Source organism: Sabethes cyaneus, chromosome 3 (assembly GCF_943734655.1).
Source record: "Sabethes cyaneus chromosome 3, idSabCyanKW18_F2, whole genome shotgun sequence".
NCBI classification, from domain to species: Eukaryota; Metazoa; Arthropoda; class Insecta; order Diptera; family Culicidae; genus Sabethes; species Sabethes cyaneus.
The window spans coordinates 133758128-133782798 of record NC_071355.1 but is presented as its reverse complement, the minus strand read 5'-3'; the positions used below and the strand labels follow the sequence as shown (position 1 = coordinate 133782798).

At 41.0% G+C, this 24671-nt stretch overlaps 1 protein-coding gene across 2 annotated transcripts in view; it reads right to left on the bottom strand.

The window, feature by feature from the left end:
- The window catches only part of LOC128740423 (putative fatty acyl-CoA reductase CG5065), an 82435-nt gene that overhangs the window by 32877 nt on the left and 24887 nt on the right, over positions 1-24671 (bottom strand). For both annotated transcript variants that reach the window (XM_053835964.1, XM_053835962.1), the window contains exons 2-3: positions 20519-20603; positions 11153-11269 (exon numbers count right to left, since the gene is read on the bottom strand). In XM_053835964.1, the coding sequence (XP_053691939.1) occupies positions 11153-11269; positions 20519-20596 (195 nt within the window). In that variant the 5' untranslated portion in view covers positions 20597-20603. The remainder of the gene's footprint in view (positions 1-11152; positions 11270-20518; positions 20604-24671) is intronic.

The window sequence follows — 24671 nt, the reverse complement described above, 5'->3', positions numbered from 1 at the left end:
GTATCTCAGACCATAGCGTAGGATGGTCGGCCTCCCAGCCGAACATCCAAAGTAACGTGGGCGACGGCGGTTTGGAGGTCGGGGAGGAAGTGACGGTTACGAACGAGGAACTCATCGATATAGCTAAATCCCTAAAGGTGAGCAAGGCACCGGGGCCAGACGGTATCCCGAATATGGCCATTAAAGCGGCTATTCTAGAGGCTGCCGAATTATTCGGGGCAGTAATGAATAGATGCTTGGAAGCTGGCCACTTCCCGGACAGATGGAAGCGACAGAACCTGGTCCTATTGCCCAAGCCGGGAAAACCTCCGGGAAAACCTCCGGGTGTCCCCTCGTCATATAGGCCGATCTGTCTACTCGATACTCCGGCAAGGTGCTGGAGAGGGTTATCCTTAACAGACTCGTACAGTACACGGAGGGTACAAACGGTCTGTCAAGGAACCAATTCGGCTTCCGAAAAGGCAAATCTACTGTGGATGCCATCTTGTCTGTCACTAAGACAGCTGAGGTGGCAATCCAGCCCAAGAGGACAGGTATTCGTTATTGCGCAGTTGTCACGCTCGACGTGAGAAATGCGTTTAATAGCGCTAGCTGGGACTCCATAGCCAGTTCGCTTCGGAGCGTCCAAGTGCCGGTGTCGCTGTACAGAATTCTGGAAAATTATTTCCAGAATCGGGTGCTATGCTACAACACGGAGGAGGGTCAGAAATGCGTTCCAATCACCTCAGGGGTTCCGCAAGGTTCCATACTGGGCCCGGTGTTGTGGAACGTCATGTATGACGAGGTGTTGAAGCTAAAGCTCCCGGTAGGGGTGGTGATTGTCGGCTTTGCGGACGATATCACCTTGGAAGTCTACGGCGAATCTATCAGAGAGGTTGAGTTGACGGCTGCCCACTCTATAAGCATTGTTGAAGATTGGATGCGATCCAGGAAACTGGACCTAGCGCATCATAAAACGGAGGTTATTGTGGTGAACAACCGCAAGTCGGTGCAGCAAGCAAATATCAGCGTCGGGGACTGCATTATTTCGTCAACGCGGTCCTTAAAACTCCTTGGAGTCATGGTCGATGACAAGCTCAAGTTCGGGAGCCACGTCGACTATGCCTGTAAGAAGGCTTCCACAGCTATTTCGGCATTGTCTCGTATGATGTCTAATAGCTCTGCGGTATATGGCAGCAAGCGAAGGCTTTTAGCCAACGTGGTCCAGTCCATACTCAGGTATGGCGGGCCGGTGTGGTCATCGGCGTTAGGTATCAAAAGCTATCTAGCCAAGCTGGAAAGCACCTATCGTCTCATGTGCTTAAGAGTGGCGAGTGCGTATCGCACAGTTTCACATGACGCAATCTGCGTCTTAGCGGGTATGATGCCTATTGGTATCATCATCAGCGAGGACGTAGAGTGCTTCAACCAACGTGGAACTAGAGGCATACGGAGTACCACAAGATCGGCCTCGATGATCACATGGCAGCAGGCATGGTCTGATTCCACAAAAGGCCGGTGGACACATCGACTTATCCCGGAACTATCCGGATGGGTCAACAGGCGCCATGGCGAAGTCAACTTTCACCTGACACAGATTCTGTCAGGGCATGGTTGTTTTAGACGGTATCTGCACAAGTTTGGGCATGCGGAGTCCCCCGAGTGTCCGGAATGCGCGGACGTCGAGGAAACTGCAGAACATGCTTTCTTCATATGCCCTCGTTTCGCGGGCGTGAGAAGCAACATGATGGCAGTTAGCGGACAGGACACTACTCCGGATAACTTAGTCCAAAGGATGTGTTCTAGCTCGGACGTCTGGGGTGCGGTCAATGCGCCTGCTACCCAGATCGTACTTGAGCTACAAAACCGCTGGAAAGCCGATCAACGGCGAATAAATAGCCTAATTACCATAGTCCAGTAGTTATCTAAGAGTGTGCGTTAAGCACAATAGCCCCTCCCTGAAGTAATACCGATAAGGTGGTTCCAGGGGGGATTGAGGCTGGAGACTCGAGTAGGGTTTTAGTGGGTCTGGATCCTCACGCCCCAGTAGGGGGGTCGGGATACCAAACCCCACTCCCTGAGTTGTCTTCTCAGGTGTCTGATAGCAGATTTCCCTACTCGTTAAAAAAAAAAAAAAGAGTTATCCAAAATAAGTAAACTGGAAATAACACATCTGTAAAGCTATTTATTATTTTGTCTAAGTAAATAAAAAGAAAAAAAAGAATGTAAAGTAAATAAAAAAGAGTGAATGAACACATATTACAATCACAAGGAAAAGAAAAAAAATAGTAACAATATTCATACATACATTAGAAAAATATTACGAGAAAAAAATACTAAAAATAAAAAAAATAGTTCTTTTTTAATATTGAGTTTCAAAGGTTGCGTTTCTGAGAATACCTTACCAAAAAAAATTAGATACTTTTAATTTCATGTTTATTAGTTCTTTTACGGTGAATTTAGCAACACTGGTTTTTATATTCACGCAGCGTTTATCAAATTTGTTTGCAGCGGCACGCACTTTAGCATACCGATTACTATCGACTTTTTTGTTTACCTCCTGAGAACAATTCGCTATTTGAGGAGGCAAACTTTCATGTTTTTTACACTTTTTTCTTCACTTGTCACCTACCTGCCCTTATTCACTAAGATGCAGTAGGAGTTAAAATACCTTTTACACTAGCACTTATCACTCACGACCGTAATTTTCGCAATAAAAATGCGATATTTGTCGCGCAGAAGAGACTTCGTTGTGCACAGGTACCAGTGCACAGGTACCAGTGTTCCCAGATCAGCAAATACAAATACAAATTCCTTGTTGAACAGCATAAGCATTCTCTCGTGCGATACGTAGCAGTGAGTGAGCATGAGGGAATGAATCTCTAAATAAATCGCAAACTTAAACTAAAACGCACATTTAAATTACAGGTTTATCTAATTCTTATTAGGCTTGTTACTTTCTAGTTAAGAAAATGTCGATTCCCGCGAAGGAAAAACGTAAATTTCGCCAATATGTTTGCCATCTTAATTCATGAATGTGTGCTAGCTTTTTTCGCAGCTGATGTTTTCTCTGGCGGTTAATTCTCTTTCGCACTCTGGTTCCTTGTATGAAATGCCAGCTGTGGAAGAAGTAAGCAAAATGCTCACAGCTGAATTTGGTTCACATCGCATAGCAACAGAAACATCGCGTATAATAGCGAGAGAAATTTATATGTGAGTTTTTGGTTTGTGATAAAGGTTGAAATTTCATGTGTTTGAAATCTCATTGAGTTTTTTGTTGCTATGAACTTTTCAACACTGGCTACGATCCTATTGACTCTAACAGCCTCTCCCAGTCGAGATTCGAACCTACGACTACTGGTTTATTAGGCCAGCGTCATACCTCGATCCAACTGGGAGGCTCGGGTATCGTGTATAAAACCGTTAAAACGTGAAAAAGCAAAAGATATAATTATAAAAGCATATCGATTATAGTCGATTTATGTATGTAAATGTGCATGTACAGACACTGAGGAAGCCTACAAGTCGTAGGCGAAATACGTATCTGTCAAGAATAAAATATACATAGTAGAATTAAATTGGATAAGTTTTCTTTTTATTTAATTACCAGGTTTCGTATTCTACTAAGACGTTCCAAAAACTTCAGTTAGTTTAATCTAACTGTTGCGACAGGGGCACAATCACTGGCAACCCTATCTGCAACTTAAGTAACGCCAACTAACATCACTGTGGAGATCCACTGACAGTCTCGTCACGGTCAACCTCAATAGGCAATAAGACAATAGGCAGAATTTCGTCAGTGCCAAGTGAAAAAAACGTGCTTTACATAATCTCTAGTTAAATAATTATTTGATAAATTTTCTTTGATCTCTGGTGGTAAAAATAGTATTAAGATGGCATAAGTGAATTCGCGCTAACACTCCATGCATTTAGATTACAGGATTATTCCTTGAAGGGCCGAATTACACATTTTTTGGATTCTATATATTTTAATAGAAGTGCAAATAGGTTAGAAAATGTATTCATAATGCTTTGTGCTTGAAGTAAATTATATTTCTATAACCACCCAGCGAAACACTGCTGCCGTCAGGAAAATATAAACCTAGTGTCGATTGAATAAATTCTACAGGCACACTGTAATGTAGGTACCATTGTTACATTAAACTATATAAATCTAACTGGGAAAATTTCTAGCTTGAAGCTGATTCAAATATATCATCGCTATCATAAGAACTGTGTGTTCATTTCGTTCTACACGAACAAAATCTTCAAGATTACAATGGACACTAGCAAAACTACCCCCAAGGTCGAGGAATTTGACTGTTCCGGCTGTAAACGGCCCAACAGCTACGACGACATGGTAGCTTGCGACGAATGCGAGAAATGGTGGCATTACGCCTGCGCGGGGGTGACGTCATCTATTCAGGATCGCCGCTGGAGTTGTTCAAAATGCCTACCAGCTCCCGCAAAATCAGCCTCCACTACTTCGTCGGCACGCCGCGCGCGGCTGCAGCTGGATCTGCAACATTTAGCTGAGCAACAACAATTGCAACGAAAACAACTAGACCTTGACCTGGAGAAACAGTTTGCACAAAAAAAATACCAGCTTGAAGCAGCTGCTCTCGAAAAGGAAGAAGCAGACAATCGCAGTGTTAGAAGTCGCATAATCGAGATTGAGTCTCGGGATCAGAGAAAGCATACTAGTGAGTGGGTAGAAAAAACGATTACCCCTCAGGTAGTAGTGTCCAGTTTGCCGACTAAAAATCCGCTGGACCAGACCAGTTCAACCGAACAGTGCCACGATAGGAGAGAAGCGGTTGCCGCTAACGGTGTTTCGGAAAATATACCTGCTGCTAACTCGATCCAGAATGTCAGCCAGACGAATGGAAATCCTGAATCCCTTCACGATCTCAAACAACGGTTTGAGGCCGTTACACTGTCAGATCTCCCATTGGAACAATTACAAGAGCTCGAGCGGCAGCTCCAACGTTGCATGAAGCAATACTCAAAGTCGAACTCAGAACTTCAATCTCATCAAACCTCGAACCACCCACACGCACCCTCAGCGATCGTAGACAATCAACCACAAGCTGGCCACTCGAGCCGTGCAACCGTGCCTATGCCACCACGGAATACGTCTGGTCCGGACCCTGAAGCTACTCGAAAAGAAATTAAAGAGCAAGCAGCTAATTTGACTTCGTATATCTACCCTGATCGTGGATTTAATCCACCTACCATGCAAATGAATACGATGAGTAGACCTCCGATTGATTTAAATTTGCCAATCAAGCGCACCATACAACCGCAGATCGATGCTGAAAATCACCGCCCTGCGGAACAACTTTTCCAACCTGGCCACCGGTTACTCCTCCCCTCTCAGGAACAGATAGCGGCGAGACAAGTTATGCCCCGCGATCTGCCAGACTTCTCGGGGGACCCGGAGGAATGGCCTCTGTTCTATAACAGCTATGAGAATTCGACGGCCGCTTGTGGATACACAGTTACAGAGAACTTGGCACGACTACAACGATGCCTTAAAGGAAATGCCTTGAAGTCCGTAAGATACTACCTGCTGGCACCGGAGAATGTGCCGGAGGTGATGAGAACTTTACAAACCCTGTACGGGCGCCCCGAAATCATTATCAATAAGCTGATAAAAAACGTGCGGGAGTGTCCTACTCCGAAGACTGAAAAACTTGAAACTCTAATGGAATTTGGCATAACCGTTAGAAATCTTACCCAACACCTCATCGCAACAGGACAGCGAGCTCACCTTTCAAATCCTATGTTGCTCCATGAGGTTGTTGAGAAGCTTCCTTCCAGCTTTAAGATGCAGTGGGCAGGAAAACTAATTGCGTGTCCCAATGCTGACTTGGGAGCGTTCAGTGATTTTATGTCACACGTGATAGAATCCGTTAGCAAAGTGTGCTCGTACGTAGAGCCACCTCCAATCAGGGTTGATCGACATAAAAATAAAGAAAAGGAATATTTCAATGCCCACGTTGAGACTAGAGACGAAGGAGGAAATAGGGTGACGACAGCAGATAAAAGGCAGTGTCTCATTTGTGCGAAAGAGCACCGGATTCAGGATTGTTTCGAGTTCAAAGATAGTGACATCGAGAGCAGCTGGAAGTTCGTGCGCACACTAAAGCTATGCCGATCATACCTGAATCCTCATGGTCGTCGACCTTGTCGAAAGACCAACCGATGTGGGGTTGACGGGTGCCAATTTCGGCATCATCCAATGCTACATTCGTCGTACCCATTTAGTAGCACGTCTATTAACAATGCGAATCTGACGTACCACCATTGCGGACAATCGGTTCTGTACCGAATCGTACCGGTGACAGTGTACGGGATCTCTTGTTCCCTCAACACTTTTGCTTTTCTGGATGAAGGTTCATCGACGACCTTAGTTGAGTCTTGTCTCGCTAAACAGCTCGGGTTGAAGGGTCCACAGATACCTCTCTGCTTACAGTGGACCGCCAACATGTCACGAGTCGAAAATATGTCGCAGGTTATTTCGGTGGAACTCTCCGGGGTCGGGAAAAAGACTCGGTATACCTTAGAAAACGTACGGACGGTGGATCATCTAAACCTTCCACAGCAGACGTTAAGGATTGAACCTCTGCGAAACCAGTTTCAACATCTGACAGGCTTACCAGTACAAAGCTATGAAAATGCTGTGCCACAGATATTGATCGGGCTCCACGATCTGTCGTTGGCTGTCCCACTGAAGGTCAGGGAAGGCAATAGAGGACCCATAGCTGCCAAGACACGCTTGGGGTGGTGCATTTACGGTCATCTAGTCGACGGTCCAAGCGTTGAGCGCCTGAATTACCACGAGTGCGACTGTTCAGCCATCGTAAAGCTGGACACTATAGTACGTGACTACTTCAACCAGGAGGACACCGGTGTGACGCATAAGCCGCTGGAATCCGCAGAAAATCAACGAGCCAGGGATTTGCTTCGGTGAACGACGTGTAAAATTGACGGCAGATTCAGCACAGGCTTACTCTGGAAATACGACCACTTCGAGCTTCCAGACAGTTACGGAATGGCATTTCGACGGCTCGAATGCATGGAGAGACGCATGAAGCGCGACCCTGCGTTAGGAGACAGCGTTCATCGACAGTTGCGCGAATATCAAGAAAAGGGGTATGCTCATCGCGCCACGCAAGAGGAAGAGTTGGAATCAGCAGACCCTCGCCGAACCTGGTACCTTCCTTTAGGGGCCATCACAAATCCCAGGAAACCGGGAAAGGTACGGCTGATTTGGGACGCTGCTGCCGTGGTCGACGGTGTATCATTGAACACATTTCTGCTGCCCGGGCCAGATATGCTAACTCCTTTGCCGTCGGTACTTTTCCGATTCCGACAGTTTTCGTTTGCCGTGTCAAGCGACATTGCTGAAATGTTCCATCAGATTAAAGTAATAGAATCTGACCGCCATGCGCAGCGATTTTTGTGGCGTGATAATCCTGAGGATCCACCACAAATTTGTCTAATGGATGTGCTGACTTTCGGTGCAACTAGCTCACCGACATCCGCGCAGTACACGAAAAATAGAAACGCAGAAGAATTTGCGGAACGACACCCAAGAGCGGCGGATGGTATCTTGAGGAGCCACTATGTCGACAACTTTCTTGACAGCTTCGCGACGGTCGACGAAGCGAAATCGGTTTCCAGTGAAGTGCGCTGGATTCATGCTAAGGGCGGATTCTTTATTCGCGACTGGGTTTCCAACAGCCAGGAAGTCATCAGTTTCTTGGGCGAGGAACCGAAGGCTGAAACACGAGACCTTATCCAGACTAAAGGCGCCGACGCTGAGCGTGTGCTGGGCATGCTTTGGCATCATAAGAGTGACGCATTAACCTTTTCCGTTTCGTTTAGCGAGGAAATACAATTTCTTTTAGACACTGGTGCACGGCCTACTAAGAGACAAGTCTTGAAATGCATCATGTCTCTGTTCGACCCACTGGGGCTACTGACTAACTTTTTGATCCACGGTAAGATTCTCATGCAAGAAGTCTGGAAAACCGGTATAAAATGGGATGACCGCATCGACGAACGACTTTTCGAACTATGGAAGAGGTGGACGAATTTGTTTGATAATGTGCACGACATCCAGATCCCAAGATGTTACTTTTCAGAGGCGAACCAATCTCTCTACGATTCCGTAGAGGCACACGTATTCTGCGATGCGAGCGAAGAGGCGTATTCAGCAGTAGTCTACTTCCGCGTTATTAGACCCGATGGAACACCACAGTGCGCATTGGTGGCGGCTAAGGCAAAGGTGGCGCCATTAAAATACGTGTCCATCCCTCGCTTAGAATTAATGGCTGCTGTTTTAGGTGTTCGTCTGCTCTCATTCATTATCGATGGTCATACAATATCGATCACGAACAGATATCTCTGGTCCGATTCGAACACAGTATTGGCGTGGATTCATTCGAAGCACCGAAGGTACAGGCAATTCGTTGCTTGTCGCGTTGTGAGATATTAACGTCAACCAGTGAAAGTGAGTGGTTCTGGGTACCGAGTGCAATGAACGTGGCAGATGAGGCAACGAAATGGACCAAAGGACTCCAATTTGATTCATCCAGCCGATGGTACCAAGGTCCAGAGTTTCTCCACCTGGGTAAAGATCAATGGCCTACTCCTAAGCATCCTATGCCAACCACCGATGAGGAAGTGCGGCCGTGCTATCTTCACCAAATGACCGGATACACTCCATTGGTGGTATATGACCGTTTCTCTCGATGGAGTCGCATGGTGAGAGCCATGGCCTACGTCACGAAATACCTTCACTTACGCAAACGTGGAACAGGGAGCCGAGTTTTGACGCAGGAAGAACTCCGGGGTGCAGAGATCACGATTTGGAGGCAAGTTCAGGCTGAAACCTATCCGGATGAAGTGGCGGTCCTACAGAAGAAAAAACATCTACCGCCAGGGGAGTTATTGTCAATACCAAAGTCCAGCACTCTCTATAAGTTGACTCCAGTTTTAGACGACGAAGGAGTTCTGCGTATTGACGGTCGCATTGGAGTCGCAAAACAAATCGCGGATCAGGTAAAGTATCCGGTGATACTTCCAAAGGGTCATAGGGTGTCATTTCTGATTATCGACGATTACCATCGCAAATATCTCCACGGAAATTCCGAAACCATTGTCAACGAAATACGACAGCAGTATTACATACCCCAGCTGCGTGTACTCGTCAGAAAAGTGGCGCGGCATTGTCAGTGGTGTAAGGTATATAAATCCCACCCAGTTACACCGAAGATGGCACCACTTCCCGTTGCACGGCTTTCAGCTTTCGTTCGACCCTTCAGTTATACCGGATTGGACTATTTCGGTCCAGTACCAGTGAAAGTTCTGCGTTCAACCGTTAAACGATACATCGCTTTATTCACTTGTCTAACGATTAGGGCGGTACATGTCGAAGTGGCTCATGACCTTTCTACAGAGTCGTGCATCGAAGCCGTTCGTCGTTTCGTGTGTCGGCGAGGAGCACCACTTGAGATCCACTCCGATAACGGTCGGAATTTCTGCGGAGCAAATAACGTGCTAAGAGAGCAAATCAAACGTGCGGAAACGGCAGCAGCAACAACCTTCACCAATGCATTCACAAAATGGGTGTTCATCCCGCCGTCGGCCCCCAGTATGGGAGGCAGCTGGGAGCGTATGGTTCGTTCCGTGAAGGTGGCGATGGCCGGTTTGACACAAAACAGAAAGCTAGGTGACGAAGGCCTTCTAACGCTCGTAATAGAAGCCGAATCTATCGTGAACAGCAGACCGTTGACCTACCTGCCATTGGATTCGGCAGAGTAGGATGCGTTGACACCGAACCATTTCCTACTCGGCAGCAGTAATGGTGTCAAACAACCACCCGTCTACATATCGAATGAAGTAAGATCAGCTCACAACTCCTGGAATCTCATTCAGCAAAATCTAAATCACTTCTGGTCCCGGTGGGTACGAGAGTATCTACCGACCCTCACCAAACGAACTAAATGGTTTGGAGAAACCAAAGCAGTTGAACCCGGGGACCTAGTCGTTATTATCGATGAGAACAGAAGGAACGGTTGGGTTCGCGGACGAATTTTGCAGGTAATCGTTGGACAGGATGGGCGTATACGACAAGCTGTGGTGCAAACGGCTGGAGGTTTGTACCGTCGACCTGTCTCGAAGCTGGCGGTATTGGACGTAAGAAGCAACAGTAAAGCTGAGTGTGGTACTAATCTTTACGGGCAGGGGGATGTTGCGACAGGGGCACAATCACTGGCAACCCTATCTGCAACTTAAGTAACGCCAACTAACATCACTGTGGAGATCCACTGACAGTCTCGTCACGGTCAACCTCAATAGGCAATAAGACAATAGGCAGAATTTCGTCAGTGCCAAGTGAAGAAAACGTGCTTTACATAATCTCTAGTTAAATAATTATTTGATAAATTTTCTTTGATCTCTGGTGGTAAAAATAGTATTAAGATGGCATAAGTGAATTCGCGCTAACACTCCATGCATTTAGATTACAGGATTATTCCTTGAAGGGCCGAATTACACATTTTTTGGATTCTATATATTTTAATAGAAGTGCAAATAGGTTAGAAAATGTATTCATAATGCTTTGTGCTTGAAGTAAATTATATTTCTATAACCACCCAGCGAAACACTGCTGCCGTCAGGAAAATATAAACCTAGTGTCGATTGAATAAATTCTACAGGCACACTGTAATGTAGGTACCATTGTTACATTAAACTATATAAATCTAACTGGGAAAATTTCTAGCTTGAAGCTGATTCAAATATATCATCGCTATCATAAGAACTGTGTGTTCATTTCGTTCTACACGAACACTAACTGTTCATTTAATGGTTTTGTGACGGACTCGACCGTGCGCCGTGATCTACAACCTGCACTTACTCAGCATCTTCGTGACCTACCATACACACAGCACGGTCTGACCTCATTAAAAAGGTCTGGAGAAAAACACGACGTCTCTGATATTATTTTTAAAATCGGCAGTTCAAAAACCTGATACCTATCTAATCGTCTTACTGTGTATTGGTACAAACAACAAAAAAGGCAGAAAGAACTAGCATGAGTTTTTAAAATGAAATCGTGACGTTTGTCAAAACAAAAATAAATATTTTTTTTTATACTTACAGGTAACTTCATCCAATCTTCAATTCGTGCTTGTGGAGATTTGCTGCGCTTTGGCCGAATTAATACATATATCGAACGAATTTCTGAGCAGGCATACAACATTTTTTCTAGTAGTACCTGTTGAAATAAAATCAATAATTAAAACTGTATATAAAATTATAAACAATATAATCTATTAATATTGTCAAATACACATTGGTTTTGAGTAGCTTAGTAGAATTCTGAAATCTTTAGGGAAATTAGAAAAATATTCCATTTATTTCTACCTACTACAAAAATCTACGATCAAGTATTGCGGAACATTTTGCTCATTTCCTCGTATAGTCAAATATGATAAGGTATTAAATATGTAAACCCAATTTTGCTTTACATATTTTTTATTGGATCTCAATTAATCCATAGAAACAATCCAACTATCACTGATAAACAAAAACGAGAGAAGTGATAACTAGAGACTTGATCAATGCTTTCAGAACTAGGTGTCTCAGAGCCAGAACGCGCATGTAGATAGAAATTCCAAAGAATCTAGAAAGGAAAGCGGTCAATCCTGGATATGTTCAGAATTGCAATTGTCTAAATTAGGCTTACCACATCTAAAGCAAGTTGACTTTGTCCAGCTTTGCAACGCAGACAATTAATTTTTTCCGAAAGAAAACCTAGGAAAACCTAATATTATTCGTGGGTGTTCGAAGGTTGAATCACGTCTCAAAACGTGATTCAAACTTCAACACTTTAATTTATCTAATATCTTTGAAATAATGCATGAAACATTAATATTTTTTTGAAATGAAATGAAATATTGTATTTCAACTATGCTTTAGTACCGTTCTGATTCAAACTTAGAACAGTCTCAAACTTCGAACACTTCAGAATAAAATTCTTGTTAGCATCGCTAATTTGATAAAATATTATGCTTGTTATACATCAACGTAATCGTTAGAATGTTCTCTATCCGGTAAGGTATGACATTGAACTGAACTTGGGTCGCTCACTCTTAGCGTTTCGTATGAAAGTAGCTGTTTTTTCGTTTGCATTATTTTACCAGTTTTAGAACGTTTACCTTCTCATTTCGCGATTATTAAATAACTGAAAGGTATGTATTTACTAAAGAATTGTTGAAATGCAATATTCCATGCATTATTTCAAAGATATTAGTTGAATTAAAGTGTTCGAGGTTTGAATCACGTTCTGAGGAGTGATTCAAACTTCGAACAGCCTCGAAAAAACTTAGTTTTTTCCGTTTTTTCTGAACTGTCTTGTAAATCTGTAAAAAGTCAATTTGCATAACATGTGGTACATGCAGATTATAATTAATTGTTATGTGAAATTTTTAAATAATACTATTGAGTGGATTTAAAAAGACAATGTTTAGAAAAAGGATGTAATTTCACTCATTTAAGCTAAGTGACACTAAAAACATTAATATTTATCAAAATAATACTAGTCTTCGATGTCTGAGACAGAAAAATTCGACCTTTAAATGTCCACCATAAAAGTGTTCAAAGTTTAAATCAAAACCGAGCTGTGGCTTTTTAGTGTTTTTTAATGTAAAATAACATTTTATCCTCATTTTTTAAATTTACCCACAAAAACAAATAAGTTATCATGCTATTAAACCATTTATGGGGGTAGAATAAGAATGTTTTCGATCATTTTACTTTAACATAAGTTTCAACATAGCTTAAGTGTTCGAAGTTTGAAACGGTAAATAAACCTGCTGTTAAAACCCTTTGATAAAATAGTAAAAATAGGGTAAAATAGCAAAAAAAAAATCGAGCATTTTTCTTTGAACAAAGATTCAGCATAGCTTAAGTGTCCAAAGTTTGAATCAAAACGGTACATACATACCTTGCACTTATCTAATAATCGCGAAGTGGGAAGGTAAACGTTCTAAAATTAGTAAAATAATGCTAACGAAGAAGCTGTTCAACAGGACTCCAATAAATTCTGGCTGTATCTGTCAGGAATTTTACCAGAAATTCCTGATAGTAAGGTTTCCGAGCTTGCGTTAGTCTACACTGAAAACTACCAATCTGCGGGTAATCAAGCTTGTTCCTCGTGGAAAAGACACAAGATCGCTTACGTTTGTGTCATATAAAATTGGAATGCCACTTGAACTCAAGTCTGTCGCACTTGCAACGGATACTTGGCCACGAGGAATTCGCTTTCGTGACTTTGAAGACATTGGTACCAAAAAACAGTTTTTTTTGGAAACCGACAACTACGACTCTCGCACCAACCACCACCGAAACACCGAAAGCACCATCTACCTCTCAGCGACAGTAAGTAAGTAACACCTGTATCTGCTCGCCGCGCCACTCCTCGCTTTACAGTTCCGAGCCACTCGTCGCAATCTATTACACCGGAATCGTCCGACGATTGGCCATCAACAATCCATGCGAGCAAGTCATTGACTGTTTATTATCAGAACGCCGGCGGAATGCGTACGCAAACATACGACTTTTACCTAACAACTGCTAACTATCTAGTAACTATCACGTGATCGTACTTACCGAAACATGGTTTCAGAACGATGTGAAAATGCCGAGCTGTCATGTAATTATAACATCTTTCGTTGTGACCGCAACCACGCGACTAGCCATTTACGAAGAGGAAGTGGAACGCTCATTGCTGTAAAGAAATATATCTCCAGTACTCCAGTACGTGTAGATGGTGACTCGCTCGAACAGGTGGTTATGAAACTTTCACTTTCGTATCTTCGTGCAACGTAAGAACTATTGAACTAATAATGTAATGTATATACTGGACACTATCATTTGTTGTTCTTACAAAATAAAATAAGCATTTACCTTATTCGCCAACCGGTTTCGGGTAGATGTTACCCATCATCGGGGCTAGGGCCAACCGAAACCGGTTGGCGAATAAGGTAAATGCTTATTTTATTTTGTAAGAACAATAAGTGATAGTGTCCAGTATATACATTACATTATTAGTGGTTGTGAAACTTTCCTTTCCGACCAAATCTGTCTATGTGTGTGGAATCTACTTGAGACCCAACAGCGAACTGTGTGCAGCAAATCATGACTAAAGCAACCTCCGACGATTCAGTGTTAGTTGTTGGTGACTATAATTTACCTCACTAGACTTGGTCTTACGATCTTGACGTGGACTCATATCTAGCGACGAATGCCTCCTCCGAACAAGAACTCACCTTCACCGAAAACATGATCGCTAGTGGACTGCAGCAAATTTGCAACCTACGCAACACGAAGGACAGGATTTTAGATTTGGCCTTCGTAAGCAACAGCAGCGAGATTGAGTTGATCGAAGCGCCTTTCAATATTTTACCCTCTGACCGTCACCACAAACCATTCGTTTTACGACTAACCGTTCAAAACGCATCGCAAAGTCTCCCCAGCAAACCAGATATCGTATATTCATGTCGAGATTTAATCTTATATAAATGGATATCACATCGGACTCGTATAAATATACATATGTTGTAAGCACATTGTGTAAATTTCATCGTATGTAATGCACACGATGATTGATATACGAATTAATAGTAAAAATCGTAAATAGGTCGAAAGATAATCGGGCTATGCTTAGCGAATATCGCATATGACGATTTCTTAGATTTAGTTACCAACAATAGCTATCATGAAGATGTAATCGTATTTAATTACGGTTTTCATCAGATTATGTTTTGCAAAATGTCTTATATGACATCGTTTTAGATTTATATACAAGCAGTGATAATATGAGATGCTAGGTGCATTAAAATATGATTTGCATCAAAACACGTTCAAATTTGTTGTTATTTCTTTACAACAAAAACAACAAAATAGAGAGATTTCATGGATACGTTCTTAATGCAGAATTGTCAACCACAAAAATTAACGGTTTCTTCGCTTTTGTTTTAAATTTAAATATCTATTTATTTCTTTTGTTAAAATTGAACTTATTTTTATTGTGGCGGAATATTCAAAAAACTATTATCTGGTTTGAAAAACTTTTTCAATTACCTTTTTAACTATTTTAAAAATGTTAATAATTCAAATAAGCCCGCCTAAATATTAAGCAGCAAGCAAATAATGATTAAGTCATACTGACAAGACAACAAAAGATCTTTTTGAAAAAGCACTCTTTGAGGAGTTTGATTGTTTTTTGGCGTATTGAAACCACGTAACGTAACGTTTTGAAAATTAAAAATGTTAAAAATAGAAACTCATAATTTTTTAGATATTTCTCTGATAGGTAAGTGAACGAATGGAAATCTTAAAATTTACCAATGAGAGTATTTCTCAGAACTGGGCAAGTTTAGATTATGATCCATTCCGCTAATCTAAATGCCTTAATATCAGTGCATCTTATGGCTTTTCAGAAGAAATGCAAATGTTAAGTGGAATTGGAAAAAGACATTCAGTATTAAACTGGTACAGTAAAAAATAATGTTTGATGCTTATTGTTGTAAGCAATTTTGAGCTGTCCTATAGCATCTAAATGTTCAGCATTCTATTTTAAATAACTTTTAATTTCTTTTTAAGAGCTTCTGAAATAACAGACAACATTTTTGTACTTGAGCTTTAATAATATTATCTCCATGTAATCAAATATGAATGTGCATATAACGCATTCTAATGTATATTTAGAACAATCTGTACCACGGAATGCTAACAAAGGTACTGCATATCATTCCATGAAGTCAGCATTATCATTAAAATAACAATCAAATTCAAACTTATTTACGACACTGTAATTCAGTCACAATTGACACAAACTCGTATGTCAGATGAGAATAAATCAAATCCGTACTTACATGTTCAATGCATCAGATAAGATCTCATTGCTTACATGTACGGTGACTTCGGTTTAAAATGTGCAAAAATATCATTGAGGTACTGATGTGCCAGTAGCTTAAAGGTAATGAACAAATACTGCGGTACGGGTGGTTCTTGGTTCTAAACAAGGTGAGTACAGCTTGTTTTAAATGATATAGACAAAAAAGTTAAATATTGTGACAGGTCGATAATATCTGGAAGCTTATGAATAAAAGTTTTTAGCAAAGCTTTTACTTTTTTGTCTCATTAACTTTCAGGGCGAATATTTGGCTATAAATAGCCTGCTCTGTATGCAATTTTCAACACTTGCCACATATGGGGAAAGGCGAAGGGCAGAGTAGAAATATTCTCGTAACTGTGTCGAAATGCAATCCAATCAATCGGCTCAGTCGTATAAACTGTTTTGTGTTGTCGGCATTTCAATTATTCCGAAGAACTAAATCATGTATATCGCCTCCACTTTTGCATGTATATGCCGTTTCTGCGCATGATATAGGATTTGATAGACCTTATATGCTGACGTTTATCTCATTTAGAATTAAGTTATACAGACCAAAATGTTTGCTGGGTCCACTCAACAGCAACAGATCCCGAGCTCGACTTCAACCGCTGTAATTATGATGCCGTTGTCGCCGAATTAAACTCACTAGACTGGGAAGTACTTTTTCACGACGCAAACACCAACACTGCGGTTAGCATTTTCTACGACGAAATATTCCGAGTTGTTGGCAGACACACGTCTTATAGCAGAACGGATATTAGGCTCTCGAACAACCGCCCGTGGTGGAACGCTATACTTCGAAATCGACGCAATGTTCTTCGTAAGGCACGTCGTCGTTTCCTACATCATCGTACAGCAGAAAATATGGCTGTTCTCCGTAGGCTCGAAGCAGACTATGGCGAACTCGTATCTTCTTCCTTCCGTGAGTATATCTTTAGAATTGAAAACGAGGTTAAGTCGGATCCGTCCTCTTTCTGGCGATTTCTCTTGATCCATCGAAAGGTCCCGAACCGGATAAACTACCTTCTGGATTTATTCGTCGTTGCGTGGATGCACTTGGACTACCGCTCTGCCGTATATATAACTTGTCGCTCTCGGAGAGTGTCTTCCCTGAAGTATGGAAGTTATCTGCTGTTACACCTATTCTCAAGGCCGGTAACGCACACGACGCTAAAAATTATCGACCGATTTCGATTCTCTGATGTCTAGCAAAAACGCTTGAATCATAACATGATAGAATGTACTCTGCGGCGAAACCAATCATATGTGAATATCAACACGGGTTTATGAAAAATCGCTCTACTAGCACAAATCTTATGACATACACTTGCGCACTCAACTCTAGTCTCGAGAAGCGATGTCAAGTGGATGGCGTTTACGTTGATTTCGCCAAAGCATTCGATAAAGTACCCCACGAATTAACACTGAAGAAGCTTGAATGCTAGGTTTTTCTCATTGGCTCATTTTAAGGTTAAAGCAATATCTATTGGATAGATCAGCTGTCGTGAAATTAGGATCGGTCGAGTCAAACATCAGGTGTGCCACAAGGTAGTCACCTTGGTCCCTTAATTTTCATCCTGTTCGTGAATGACTTGAGCCACCGAATTAACTCTAATCACCTTATGTACGCCGACGACTTAAAGATCTACCGAACCATCAGCTCGTTGGTCGACTGCGCTGTTTTACAGCAAGACATTAACAACATAGCCAGTTGGTGTGTCTTAAATGGCATGAACGCAACAAAGTGCAAAATAATAAGTTTGACTAAAGCGCGGACATAGGTTACTTATGACTACACAGTAAACGGTTTCAGCTTGGATCGTGTTACATCGATAAAAGACTTGGGAGTGACGATGAACTGCAAACTCTGTTTCAACGAACACATTAGCGGCACAACTTCCAAGGCTTTTGCTATGCTTGGCTTCATCCGGTGTAACGCTCATGAATTTTGTGACATCTACGCATTGAAGACACTCTATTACTCTCACGAAGTGTCCTAGAATATGCTGTTCAAATCTGGGCACCATACCACGCAACTCACATTGCTCGGATTGAAAGAGTGCAACGCTGTTTCGTTCGTTTCGCTTTACGACGACTACACACGAACAAAGCCGTAGAACAAAGATGCCTTCTGATAAGGTTGGAGTCTTTGCACCAACGACGCATATACCTTCAACGAATGTTTGTTTTGACGTGCTGAACAACCGGATTGATTGCCCAGACCCCCTGCGACTAGCAAACTTTTTCATCCCACCGCGTCGACCCCGCAAACGTTTGCTAATCCATGTTGTAAGGCGTAGAACTGTTTTTGGACAAAACCATCCGCTGGAGAAATGTTTTAGCTTGTTAAACAATCTAGAAGTTTTCGATTTTCACGTAGAGAGAGATCGTTTTAAAATTAGCATAAGGCAATTATCATAGATTTCAGTCTGTACAGTACTAATTCTGAAGACGTATAAATAAATAAATCTGTCAAGAAAGTTTGTCACTACTGCACGGAAGTTAGGACAAAGACAAGTTATTGTACCTGTTTATCGTGGATACAGATATTTCGTGACAACTACTATATGTTGTTGCCTGCGAAAAAGACACACTGCTGTATGCAATACGCATTGTACGCAACAAAAGCAATCCTAATCATGTCACATTGTGTCGGCAGCGGCAGCGTTGGCAGTTACCAAGGTAACGTTGGTAAATTTTGTACACCAAACTGTAGGTCAAAGCAAACCAATTTTTTTGACGTAGGACTACGTCTTACGGCAAGTTTTGAGATAGGGTGTCATTCCAAAAAATCAAAAAATGCGAGCGTCACGAAAAATGAAAGGTTTTGAGCGCTAATAGCTCAGCGGTTTTCCGATTGATTTTCAATATTCTTACACCAATCGATTGGAAAATCTTCTAAGAATTGGCCCAAATGAAGAAAAATATGGATTCCTGATGTTGAACTATTGAAAAATTAAAAATGATGAACCTATGTTTTACCAGAATTCTCGCTTCGTGATTGGTTGGAAGATTCTTTAGGATGATCTAAACCTATACCAATTTGATATCTGTGCTTGGGAAGTAAGCCAAAACAATTTCCTCATTTCAACAAGATTTCTCAACACCGCGATTAAACCTAGACCATTTTGATGTCCTTGCTTGGGAAGTACGCCAGAAAGAGTGACAAAACCCCCTCGTGTTAACAGATTTCTTACGAACGCGATTAAACCTAGTCCAATTTGATGTCTGTGTTAGGGAAGTGTTCCAGAAAAAACGACACAAGTTCATTGTCCCAACAGATCGCAAATTCTGAAAGATGTGCTGTTGATAAAATAGGATTAAATTGGTAAAATCCCTTCAACGTGGATAACCATGGGTAATAAAAACAATTTTTAATTTCTGTAAGGTAGCAGGAACGCAATGGTTTGTGTTTTTGATGTTGTTAAATTATGTCCTAAAGCACATAGAAATAACTCTGGAATCTTTTTTGGATTGAACGTATACAATGTTACTGCTCTGATAAATGTTATATACAACGCATGTAGCATGTATATATTCTGCATATAGCAAGCATACAGGAAGAATCGAATGATTACATGCATGAATACATGCTACTATCACTACAAAGAGACTTACGGAGTCCTGCGTCACCTATATATGCGGTCGTGTCTTGTACACAACCCCTCTGATTTTTTTCCTTAAACCCTTTCATCTGATACCCATATTATGGGGATTTCGCAATATTTCCAGTCATGTGCGTTCATTTTTAGAAAACCGGAAGTCGCCATCTTTGATTTCAAAATAGCGTCAGAACACGATATTCCATACCCATTCGGCATACTATTTCACCAATACCCATTTTATGGGGGTTTTGTATCATTTATTGGCATTCACAAAACTTATGGATATATAGACCACTATGTGAACTTTTTGGGGATTTCAGGTCAATAATGTATGAGATCATAGGGGTCTATGTACCATTGGTCTGAATAAATCGCATATTTCAACAAAAGTTGGGATTTTTATGTATTCTCATAGGGAATCCCTTAATACCCGGCGTATTCGAATAGTTGTTTTGGCGAAAATAATTGAATAGAATCTTTTATAGAGTTTCTTAGACAATTGCGTCTCCTGTAAAATTTGCTAAATGGTCAATAGACCACTATAATTCGAAACAGCTCACATGCAGATCTGAAAGCAGCATTTGACCGTATTTGTTTATTTGTACGTTTGTTTATTGCACGGCGATCGTGTCTAAAGCAAGCAGACAACTCGGATTCATCGCAAAAATAAGACGGGACTTCAAGGATCCTCAATGCCTGAAAGCCTTGTACTGTTCCCTGGTACGCCCGATACCAGAAAATGCATGTGTGGTTCGGACCCCGCCCCAACTCGATTGGAACTTGCGGATTGAGCATGTGCAGAGAAGATTCGTTCGTCTAGCTTTGAGGGATTTTTGAGAATACTGTTACTATGAAACAACTGGGTACTTTTCCTAGAACGCATTTAAATTAAAAAAAACAAACTGTAACTTGCTAAAATTGTGCGTGGGCTAGGATAACCCACATTCCGCCAACTTACCTTTCCCATAAATCCTGATCCACCAGTGACAAATATCGTCTTTCCTGAGTACCATTTTTGCACTGGTGTTTGTGACATCTTAATCCTGTAAATTTTATATATAAGTAGTATTAATACCAAGTAATATGAAAATTAAACTATAGAAAACTTAATTGTTATAATTTAGGTCAAAGTTCAATAATACGGTGTGACACGGAAAAACACTTCTCAAATGACTCAAATGAGTGTATGTTGTTAGTCGCACCTAATCTTATATATAAAAATGGATTTCTGTCTGTCTGTCGGGATGTTCCTTATAGAATCGAAAACTACTAAACCGATCGGCGTGAAAATTTACATGCAGGTATTTTTGGGGCCAGGGAAGGTTCTTATGATAGTTAGAGACCCCTCCTCCCACTAAGAGAGGGGCTCCCATACAAATGAAACACAAATATCCTCATAACTAGAGAACTAATCAAGCAAATGGAACCAAATTTGGCATGTGGAGGATTTTGGAGGCAGGATTTTTTTTATGATGGTTTGAGACCCCTCACTCCTGTGGTAGGGGAATAAGGACTCTCATACAAATAATACAGAAATTTTTGCGTAACTCAAAAACTAATCGAACTCGAGAAATTGTAGACTCTCATAAGACATTGGTCAGTAACAAGATCACCAAAAACTATTAACAGCAACAATAGATGATTCAGGGCGAGACGGACACAGGCTTGGAGTGTTGCCGGTGACCTGCCGCCGGAAGCGCCAGCCACTGCGAAGGGGCAGCCCCCCGTAGAGATCACCTCTATCTAGGTTTATTTATTTTCGTAGATCTACTGACCTCTATTACTTTCCTTCAGTTGGGTCACCCCTGCGAAATGGTACTTTCTACGAAGATTTTCCGTGAAATGGTACATCCCGCGTAAGGTTTTTCACGAAACTCTTTATTCCACGTTATGGTCAACCGAGAATTGGTGTTTCGCAAAATGGTATTCAGTGAAATGGTTTGTAATGATGGCGAATGTTTAAATGCTATCCGCTATATTTTATCAGGCTAAGCAATGGGGGGAGTTGTTTTCTATTTTGCTGTGAGGAAAATTTGTATATTGAAACACTCATGAACTCCTCAGAAACTTGCAAAACTCGAGATTGCGATAAAGGTCATCCGAGATTCAGGATTTATGTAAAACACAGTTTAATTTGTGGCAATACGAAGTTTGTCGGGTCAGCTAGTACATCATAAAAATACATTTGAAATCATTCTTACACCCCCAAAGTTTCAAGTTATTGCAAAAATACGTTTTGGGTAGGTTTCCACATACTATCATGAATAATTCAACCATTTTTCAAGCAATTTTAAGTTTTTCATACATTTTTAGAAAGCCTATAGGACAAGCTTTCTGGATATGTACCCATTCACGATGGTTATACAAAAGTTAGACAAGATTTTTTCAATTAAGTATGAAGTTTAACAAAACAAATTAAAATTTTTCGCACTTTAGGGGTCTTTAAAGTGAATTTAAAAAAAAACCCACATTCCTCAGCTCAGCACCACTTGTTTTATATTTAACCCTGAGGTTTTGGTCAAAATTTAGGCCAAATCGGTCAACGTTTGCAAATTTGAAATAATTTTTAAGAGGTGTAGAATTGCTTTGCTTTTCATATATCGCCCACCTAATCTTACAACTTAGCATCTTGTACATGATTCCAATCTAGATACCTAGTTGTAAGATTAAGCGGGCGATATTAGAAAGTATTTACAGTGTCCTGAAAATCCGCCTTTTGACCCGAGGGTCCTAGGGCCGAGTCTTATATACCAGATACTTCGACAACGGCCGCTGACTAAAATAATATTTGCATTCGTTCTGTCCTGAGGATAAAGGGGTACCCTTCGAAACGTCGACTTTAAACCAAAAATAAATATTTTCGCACGAAATCCGTGCCAAAATTCAGGACCATACATTAAATCTAATTGTATGAAAAAATCAAAAGATGCAAAATAGTATTTTATGAAATTTCTCCGAAGACACCTGAGCTCATAAACGTCAGGAAAGCCGAGAAAAGACTTTTGACTGTCTTTTTTTAGGATGGTCCCATTGTGCGCTCGTGTAACTTTTGTCATTTCAGAAAAAGTTACACGAGCGGTCGTGCTGGTGTGCAGAAAACATACGCACAGACACACACTTTACAAGCAATTTTCGACTTCTTTTTTATTTCTCTTTGCTATATTTTGGAAAGAGAAAGATCTTCGAATACAACCAAAACCTGGTGTGATTTGATTGAAATTTGGATGATTTTTTGGCAATTGACTGAACTCGTGACTTTAGTCATGACCTTGAAATGCGGTCAGGCATATATTAATACCTAAAAATAAAAAATAAGAAAACTTATCCAATTTAATTCTACTATGTGTATTTTATTCACGACAGATACGTATTTCGCCTACGACTTGCAGGCTTCCTCAGTGTCTGTTTTCGAACTAAAAAACTACTAAGACGCTCCAAAAACTTCAGTCATATATTAATATTTTTTTTTTTGAAACGATGATTCTACAATTGATGAAGGGACGGTAAGGGAAAGTAATGAAGAAGGATTTTTTTCCGGGAATGAAGGGGAAGGGTGGAAAGGAAGGGGGGGGGGGTAATAGGTAGCTATGCTTAACAAGTTGTCGTTGTGACTCCTATCTTTTGTCCAATGCTGGAAGGGCATGGGTGTAGACTTCTTTTGTCCAGCGCCTCTGTGGTTCAAAGGTACACGGGTACCAGTGAGCGACACGCCCTGGCAGGTGTTGTGGGTTCAAATCCGGTTATAATCTCTGATTACAGCTTGGTTCGACCCATGCACCTTCCAGCATTGGACAAAAGATAGGAGTCACAACGACAACTTGTTAAGCATAGCTACCTATTACCCCCCTTCCTTTCCACCCTTCCCCTTCATTCCCGGAAAAAATCCTTCTTCATTACTTTCCCTTACCGTCCCTTCATCAATTGTAGAATCATCGTTTCAAAAAAAAAAATATTGATTTTTTGGCGTTTTTTGAAATCGCATGTAGGGTAAGGAACGAGTTAAGCAGTGTCACCTGTTTTAATCCGCTGAAAAAAAATGCACTTTTTTATTCATATTTTCAAAATCTTTTGATAAGGATATCATCATGAATCTTAACCCTAATTTACACAAACACAATTTACTGTGTTTTCGCAAGAAAATATGATGAATTGAAAATTGTTGTCCAAAAACGTACATTTTTCAGCTGCTGAAAACAATCGCCGCCTCGCAACTAAGCAATTCATCATCAATAATACCAATGACCACAAAATAATACCAATGGTCTCCTCCATTATTGATTACCTTCGTTAATAATTTTAGTGATTCTTAGATTTCTCTGTTTTTTGGTGATGATGATTTTCTCAAAATATATTTTTGTAGTGTCGGAATTTGTTAGAGTGGTGCATTTTAACAAATGGAGGGGAAGATCATTTGCAAAATAATTACTTAACTGAATGATTCTTTTTGTATGCCAGGAGGGCATTAGGTTAAAAGGCCACTGCGACAGAGAATTCAAAATAGGCCATTTTGAGTTCCAGAAGAACCGATAACGGATATTCCAGAGTGTGGGACTTGAACTAGCGCTCTACAGCATAGTTGAAGACTCATTCTTATTGACTACAAATCAAATGGATAACTTTTGCGCGTTTCCGTAGAAAGAACTAAGATTTTCTTTTATGCACAATTACATTACTTTTCTTCCGCTTCATGCACAACATTTGTTTACATTGCTCGTTTGGTTCAATCTGTTTGGCTCTTCTGGTAGGGTAAATGAGGTATTTTGGCCAAGCGCTACGCGGTCTCTATTTTGGCCCACTCCATTTGATTTAGCCGTGATGGACCAAAATAGAGACCGCGTAACGCATTCGCCAAAATACTTCCAATACCCTACCCTTCTTTGTGCGACTTTATAACATAGACTCTGGTAGTTCTAAGACTTAAATTTATGCTCTTGTGTTGACTCTTCACTATTGAGTTCACATTCGTTACATATTTTTTATGTAACATTCGTTACATATTTTTTATGTAACATTCGTTACATATTTTTTATAACGATAATCTCTACAATACATGAAGGAAATGATAGGAGAAAGTATCGTAACAAAAGTGTGATCAGTTTCCTTTGAGTAGG